Here is an 8,737-nt window from a genome sequence, read left to right as displayed (position 1 = left end):
GATTTTATAAATAACGTTTTATTGGAACACAGCCACATCCACACAGTTACATAGAATTTACTGCTGTTTTTACGATTGCAGAATCCAGTAGTGGTGACAGGGACTGAATGGTCTGTAAAGGCTAAAATGTTAACTATTTGGCCCTTTACATAAAATTTGCTAATCAATGACATAGATATATGGTTTTTAAATTTTTTGGTCTGAAGACATGGGTCTTAGAAATAAATGAGGACCTAAAGAGCTTTTGTTTATGTGACTATACATATTTAATGGACTAGAAATTTGAAAATATTTGCTAATTCATTAAAAAATAAAGATCCCATTGCAAATTAATAAATATATCTATGAAAAATTATTTTCCAAAACAAAGGAAAATTTAGTGAGAAAAGTGGAATGGTTTTACGATTTTGCAAATCTAATGTCTAGCTTACCAGAAGATAGCAATATTCTCATATCTGTTTCTGCTTTCAATCTGCTGCTATATGTTATTTTGGTTAAAATATATCAAGGGAATCCAGCCTCACATAGATATATCGTTGGGAAAGAAAGGAATAATATAACAGACTTTTCAGATAATTGTGGATATTCTTTTTTGATATTATATTAAAACTTGAGAAGTAGTAGTTTCTTAAAAATTATTTGTACCATGGAATCTAAAACCATATTAATGAACCATATCAGTGTCAAGCTCTGTGATATTAAAATACATTGGTCTATTCAAGACCCACTTGTAATGGGTCTTTACTCATGCCTAATTTTGTAATACTATGCTTTGGTTATTTGGAAAATATCAGTTTGCAAAAATGGGTTATGTAGATGTTCCAAATGTTGATACACTTAGACAATATTTTTTAAAAATTACATTAATACCAATCTCATCAGAAAAGTCTACATATTGGGTAGCTATATAGATCTCAGAGGTGGATACAAGTTTCTTAAAATTCTAATTTTTTCTTGAAAGCTTGAATTCTATCATGGGCAACAAATATTGCCGGTTGTTTTCCTTGAGGTGACAGGTTCACTTAGTTGACATTCAAGAAAATGTCCACCAAATACCCAAGTCTGTCAGTCATTTCTGTCAGTCATTTCTTCAGGTGAAATTCTCATTAAAAAAATTGTTAGTTCGGCCCACAATTCAAACAATAGCATAAGTGCTTTTCCTCAAGATAACTACTGTACTTTAATATAATACCTACAGTGATGTTCTATGTACACTTCCTATTGGTCACAAAGAATATTAAAAAAAAACTATGTATTTGATGGCTCAAACTTAATAAACTTAGTAATTTTTACTGTCATCAAGGATATTCTTAAGTAAAACCAGATTTTTTTGTTTTGTTTTGCTTTAAAAAGTACATTTGTGTACAAGTGCACAGCAAGGAAAAATATAGTGATTAACTTGTACAGTATGATTCATGTTAAGGTGCCAACGGCAGTTTTAGCCAACCTTGCTTTTGCACCATCAGTGCAAATATCAACACAGTGAAAAAAAGTGTCACATCATAGTCTTGACCTTGCAGAGTCTCTGAAAGGGTCTCAGGCACTGCCAAGGAGTCCACGGGCCACATTTTGAGAACTGCTGATCCATGTCAAGAATGCCCCTCGGAAGTGAAAATTTCCTCCAATTCTCAACAAAAAATCAGTTACCATGCAGCACTGCAGTTAAACATTATAATTTTTTCAGCCATTTATATATCATAAATTCCTAAGAAAATATCCTAGCCTATTGTTGGACATCTAGGGAAATCTCACCAGCCACCAACCCCTCTCAGATTTACAATCATTATCTATGTCACTAATGTACACATAGTGCTTTTTTATTAATTTTACTCTGGAACTGGGCCTGTCCTTGGGTTTTAATACTGGAAGTGATGATTTGGGGATGACAGCCTACAATACAATGAAAATGTCTCATTTTCACCTTTTACAGATGTTCTGTGAAGGAGATTTCAGGTGGGGACTAAGAAATTGAGAACTTTGTAAAGGAGATGGCAATTTCTTCTATGGTTTATAACTGGAGGTCTAGACTATCAGTTATGGCTTTTTTGGCGATTTTGCTCTTTTCTCCTTTCAGACCTTGTAGCTGTGGGATGTGAGTTCAACAGGGTACATTATCATAATGGCCAAGTGTTTCAGCCCCATCCCCTGTTTAGTTGCCTCTGTGTGAGTGGGGCCATTGGATGCACACCTCTGTTCATACCGAAGCTGGCTGACAGTCACTGCTCTGGAGCTAAAGGTGGAAAGACGTCTGATCAAGCCAACTGTGGCCTGGGACCGTTAGAACAGCAACTCTCAACAACCTACAAAACAATGCCAGGTGCTTTTAAGCAGAACTATTTTTCACGTGTGACTTTTTTGTGGTTTTACTTCATGTTGCATTTATGTACCACAGGCTCTCAGTAAGTACTTTCTCATTGGTGGTCAGTGTGAAATTTAGTTTGAGTGTGCCATTTTACTAGGTCTTTGCCTCAGCAGGTCTATTCTAAGTATCTGAAAAGGAAACTATAATGTTTTAGATTTTTCCAGTAAAATATTTTGGTTTTAAAAAGCTCAACTAGGTCAAGAAAACTCTTTTAAAATCTTACTACCTCTTCTTATTCCCATTCAACCTCTTCTCAGGAAAATCGACCAAATATTGTTCATATGTATCCTGGAATAACTTTTATTTGTATTGTTATATTATGGGAAGACGTGTGAACAATCCAGTTTCAAAAGTTTTCAAAGGCAACTTTTCTATATGATAAAAGCAGAAATGGAAGCCTACTGATTAAAAATATTTGAAGACACGTTTTGAATTTATAAATATTATTTCTAAAAAACAGAAAACTACTGATATAAAATTATCCTTTAATTATCAACCTCTCTCTAATAAACACACACACACACACACACACAGAGGCATTCTTAAGTAGGTTACCCAGGTACGTATAGAGTCGGGAACAAGTAAAGAGATTCTTTTTCATCTTGAGCACCTGGCCATTTAAGGTCAGAATATTCATAAACCTTTCATTATGGTCTAAGCATCTTATTTTAGTGCCAGGGTATTTTGAGGACAGAAGTTTCAATAAAGCACAAATGAGGAAGGACTCAAAAGGGACAAAACTGACATCTGGTTGTTATTCACATTTGTGTTTCCATCCAGAAATCAAGAATGCCTTTTTTTTCTTTAAATTTAGAGCTTAGCGAATGAAAGGTGCCATGGAAATTCAGAATATTTATATATGCTAAAAAACCTCCTAGGTTAACCTTATTTATGTAATTTTTTATAAAAGCCACTTTAAACAAGGGAAATAATTTTAGAAAATTAAAAAATAACTTTTTTGAAGGGACCTTTTTTGGGGTTTTTATTTTTGCCGTTTTTTTTGAAAAAAAAAAAAATTAACAGGTCATAATGAATTTGTATTTACCATATGCAGTTTTTCAGTTAACAGCATGACATTAATACCTGAAACATCCAAAATTATAAGCCAAATTGTTCTTTCTTCAGAATGTACAAAACAGTCGATTTTCTGCATTAGATCTGAGTGACTCAATATTAAGTTCCTAAAACCCATGTGAGAGAGAGACTAACTTAGAGCAGAAGTTTGCCACAAGCAAAGCCCTTTGGATCAAGTTCAAGTTGGTCTTGTTTGTGGAGTTAGAGGAGTTTCAGTGGAGTCACTTGCAACCTGGTTGGATGTATCTGATGGTCATTCTTAGTGGTTAGTGCTTTGCTACAAAAAACAAGAAAATCTCTCACTACTCTCTGGTACTTGAGAGTTAGGCCTGGATGTTTCAAAGAAGTATATGTTAAATCTAACGTCTCTTCTCTGCTTAACTGTGAAACTGTATTTATGGGCCCAAACAGGAATCCGGCTTTTAAAATTAAGCACACTGGCAAACACACACTTATGTCTATAGTGATTTACATAGTTAATTCCAGGTAGTTTATGGTTGGAATCTAGCTTTTGCTTGGTCAGTATAAAGCATGCAATGACATAATGCCCCCATGATTTTCTCACTGCTCACCAACCACTAAACTTTTACTTAAAAAATCTCTTCTAATTCTCTTGCTTTTTAATGAATGTTAAGCAAATTCCTGAACTGCAGCTCTTGGCTTAACTTTAAGTTGGGTTATTGGTAATACGATAATCTAACCTACTTTTATTTATTGCAGATGTGTGCCAGGCTTTTAATCTGCTTCCTGCATTGAGATCTTTAAACTGTTGTCTACCTTCCAGGTATCTTCATGTTTCTGCTTTCTCTCCTTCAGTTCTACATGCAATTGCAAGATCCTACTGTAATAATGCTGAAAGCAGTATCAAAATATAATTTTACTCAACATAGCACATACTTCAAAGACTGATATTTCTTATCAAGAAGGCATTTTTGGGGGTCTTTTTAGAGTTTTAAACTGACATTTTGAAGTAACATAGCCAGAATTTTGCAATGTTCAACTGCAAACTCACATCACAACCTTATTCCAAAAGCATCCTTTTTAGGATTAAACTTAAGGAAACATTTTGAGACGATAAACCAATATGTAGCTTGTTTAAAATGAGCCAAGGGCCTGCTTCATTCCTAAGCAGAACAAGAAGCTCCCAATGGATTTACAAGGAGATGGAAGAATTATTATACCCTCTTTGTATTTTCTTTGTATTCTTATTATTCGGTCCCTCCTCCTCCCTTGTTTTTCCTAAGCAGCAGGCAGTAGAGGGAGCTCCATCCACCCACCCAGTTACCCACTCATCCATAGATCTACTTATCCATTCATTCCGTATGTCTTTCTATAAATGATTTAAAATGGCTAACCAATGGAGGAAATAGGAGCCTGCTACCATAGGGAATGTAACAATTAAGCTGAATGAATAAAATAGATTACACATTTGCCATGATTTAGTATATGATTATTTAGATTAGTTTACTGTAATATAATTTTCTAAAAGACTAGATTAAAACAATTGAAGGAAAATAACTGGCCTCATTGATTACCTAATTCTCAAGTATAAATTTTGTCTTTTAGATTTTAATATATTGAGAAATTTAACATTAAGACCACATCGTTCTGATCGATATCCTGAATTCCCTAATCCTACTAATGTCTATTTTAATGTCTGTTGGAAATAATACCAACCATGAGGCAAGAACCAGAGAAAAGGCAGATATCTATCAGAACATAAGCTTAAGTTTAGTACTCAGAAGATGGGCTAAGCAGAAAGAACCAAATGGGTACGTCTATTCAGTTTTTTAAAGATAAAATATTTTTATTCCTCTTAAGAAATTGAACTCTAACACTTGACTGAAAGGTAATTTGTGGAGTTGGAAAAAGAGAATGATGAATTAGACCACATTTTTTTCCTGAATTACATAAAGGTTCAGATCTATTAACTATTAGTTTAAAAATAATCTATCTACATGAGTACATCTATATGTATACACATGTACTTTCCCCCCTTTATTTTAGCTTATAGGAACCTTCCACTTATTTGGAAAAGAAAATGTCTTGTGCAAGCAACAAAGTGGACTCCCTGCTCCAGAACATGTGGGATGGGAATATCTAATAGGGTAACCAATGAAAATAGCAACTGTCAAATGAGAAAGGAGAAAAGACTGTGTTATATTCAGCCTTGTGACAGTAATATATCAAAGACAGTAAAGGTAAAGTTTAATTAAACTTCATTATAATTCAAGAGACTCCTGAAAACTTTGTATGTTTTGGAATGATGAATAGTATTCGGTTCTTATGAAAATAAAATCACCTCATTGTAACAATTAAAGTCAAACTATCTCAGAGGAAAGCAGATATTACTCTAACTGCACTTTGTGGGGAAAATTTACCAAGCGCAGAGGTAATGTTAACCTGTTGATTCTAGATACTCTATCAGCTTAATAGTATGGGTCTTGATCAGTCTGAATTGTTGTGGTACTCCACCATCTATACTGTTTTTTAAGAGTAGATCCTCTTCAGATTCTAATTTCTTTTTTCTATACTAATTTTATGTTAGTAGATTCAAAGCAATGGATAAAAATTTTTGGTATTAACATAATTATGAGAACAGACATGGACATCAGAGAAGTTCTGATCTTAGTTATATATTATCAACTTGGAGGGGAACCACACCATTTCCAAAATGCTTAGATAGTAAACTTGCCAAAGGCCGATGATAAAATACTTACTCTTAAGATTGTTTGGTGTAACTAGAGCTGGTCCTATTTCTAGAATTACACAGGATGACTGTCTCAGAGTAGAAATGCTGCAAAACCCTTCTCATCTCCAAGTTATTCCCTATCATATTAGAAGTTAACTCAATTTTAAAGGGATTAATATATTTATTCATTTATCCATCTACTCAAAACTGTCTGAGCTGTACAAGGAAATTTGCTAATTCATAGGTAAATAAACATTTAATAAGACATAGCCCTTGATATTAAAAAGAGAGTTTCATTTATTGTGGAACAAAGTAAAGGATACACAAATCATTGGGGAGTGGGCCCTATGAAATGATGGTGCAAGAACAGACCTTTGGTGAGAGTTGATTTTAAAGGTGGAAAAGAAGAGTGCTTGAAGTTACTAAATAGCAATTATTAATGTCCTGGAAATGACTTACATCTCTGTGTTTAAGATTTTCTACTTAGTATCATTTTTCTAAACTATTATAATCAAATTTAAAGAATGACTTCTTAATGATATGTATCTTTTTAGATCCCCAAAGGAAAAACATGCCAACCTACTTTCCAACTCTTCAAAGCTGAAAAATTCGTCTTTTCTGGATGTTCAAGCACTCAGAGTTATAAACCGACTTTTTGTGGACTATGCTTGGATAAGAGATGCTGTGTTCCTAATAAGTCTAAAATAATTACCATTCAATTTGATTGCCCAAATGAAGGGTCATTTAAATGGAAGATGCTGTGGATCACATCTTGTGTATGTCAGAGAAACTGCAGAGATCCAGGAGATATATTTTCTGAGCTTGAGATTCTATAAACCAAGGACATGGGGAAAAGTTAAGGTCAGTCAGTCATGTCATTACATAACAAAGTTAGAATGGTTTTAAAAAGGTGTCACATCTCCTTTACTGGTTAAAACAGTAAAAATGCCCAGCTATTCTCAGATGACTATGTTTACGGCATTAGGAGCTTTTCAAAAGGTTATCCTACAAACATACGTAAAATTCGAAAACCTTAAAATTGAACTTAATAAAATGTAACTTATATAATACACACTTTATTCCACTTATGTTTTCCATATATAATGGAAAAACTATACAATTTATAAGAAAATATTTTATTCTATAAAATAATCTGGCATACTTTGAAGATATGCAAAAAGCATATTAAAACTTTAAACCTTTATCTGTACTTTAACAATGTAGCCTACATTCCACTCAGATGATAATCATTACAGGGTGAGCAAGATTCTACACTAATTCTTAAATAGCAATAAGGTTAAACTGTAAATATATTTATAGTTTTCATTGTCCTGTCCTCAATATGTTTATTAAGATTTCTTTGGGAAGGAGAAAATGGAATTTCATTGGCCACTGTTGACATCCTTAATCTAAAAGTTTTTATACCAAATACTGTAAAAATCTAAATAAAGATGAAGAGCAGTATCCTTTGAAAAGTAACAAAAAACATAACACTAAAGAAAGCACGTAATTGATTATTTTGGCTTGAAAAGAATTTGTTTCTAAAAATTTCTTCCTGAAATGATAAATCAATATGGATTTGAGATGTAAACTGTGATTAAAGATGAATAATTGTTAAAAATTAAAAGTGGAGATTATGGTAATTGAAACTTTCATTAGACTATTATAGCCATTTACTGCAAAGTTTGGAAGACAATATCAAGTTCTGTAATGTTCTGTTCACTTGTATAAATGGTGACAAGCAAAATGATAACAAGTAGCACTGTTTAAAAATATGGACATTTATTATTACAAAATCAACTGGTTTGATAACAAAGTATTATACTTAAAAATAATTTATCACAAATATGTTAAAATAAATGTAAATTGCGATTGAGTGCAAACAAGTGGTTATCCAATGAAGAAACAAAACCTCCTTAATAGTTGTAATAAAATCTATCCCTGAAGTTAGTGGATATCACACAGAAATATTTATATTGTGTTCTTCTACTCTATGAACTTATTTTTAAAGAATCAGGTGAATTTAAACAGAATATGAAAACATAAATTATAAATAAATATAAAAATATATCTGTACAAGATTTTTATTGAAGACGTGATTATTACTGTATAAATGTCTAAATATGAGATTATAAATAAAATATTGAAGAACTCTGTTCTTTCAATTTTATTTATTTATTTATTTAGGCGAGGCAACCCTTAGTTGACCTCACAGATTGCAAGGATCTTGTTAGTTTACAATCCCTTATTTTCTTATTTTTATGCCTACAGCACCTGGTCTTCCTAGGTGGTCTCCCATCCAAGTACAAATGAGGCCTGACCCTGCTTAGCTTCCGAGATCAGACGGGATCGAGCTAGTTCAGGGTAGCATGGCTGTTGACTGTTCTTTCAATTTTAGAAAAGGAGAATTTTCTGAAGACAAATGTCTGAAGTTTAGGTACTAGGACTTTACAATTTCACACAACAAATTATGATTAAATGGAACTACTTTTTCAGACAAAAATACTCCTAATATGAAAAAGACAAAGTTGGCTTTCGGAATCACAAAAACTATGAAACAGAAAGGTAAGATGACAAGAAGCAATGTGAAATTAAGAAAAAGTAAGAGT

The 8,737-nt window shown here is 32.8% G+C and overlaps 1 protein-coding gene and 1 pseudogene across 5 annotated transcripts in view; one reads left to right on the top strand and one right to left on the bottom strand.

Moving 5' to 3' along the window:
• The window catches only part of WISP3 (WNT1 inducible signaling pathway protein 3), a 17,472-nt gene extending 9,755 nt beyond the window's left edge, over positions 1–7,717 (top strand). For 4 of the 5 annotated variants that reach the window (XM_011364798.2, XM_011364799.2, XM_011364802.2 and 1 more), the window contains 3 exons: positions 2,075–2,317; positions 5,444–5,637; positions 6,683–7,717. In XM_011364798.2, the coding sequence (XP_011363100.1) occupies positions 2,075–2,317; positions 5,444–5,637; positions 6,683–6,964 (719 nt within the window). In that variant the 3' untranslated portion in view covers positions 6,965–7,717. The remainder of the gene's footprint in view (positions 1–2,074; positions 2,318–5,443; positions 5,638–6,682) is intronic. The other variant, XM_011364803.2, reaches the window with a different exon arrangement.
• Positions 7,718–8,390: 673 nt separating this feature from the next.
• LOC111742807 lies at positions 8,391–8,509 on the bottom strand (annotated as a pseudogene).
• Between the last annotated feature and the right edge of the window lie 228 nt (positions 8,510–8,737).

Source organism: Pteropus vampyrus, unplaced genomic scaffold (assembly GCF_000151845.1).
Source record: "Pteropus vampyrus isolate Shadow unplaced genomic scaffold, Pvam_2.0 Scaffold101, whole genome shotgun sequence".
Lineage (NCBI taxonomy): Eukaryota > Metazoa > Chordata > Mammalia > Chiroptera > Pteropodidae > Pteropus > Pteropus vampyrus.
This window is presented reverse-complemented; position numbering and strand designations above follow the sequence as displayed.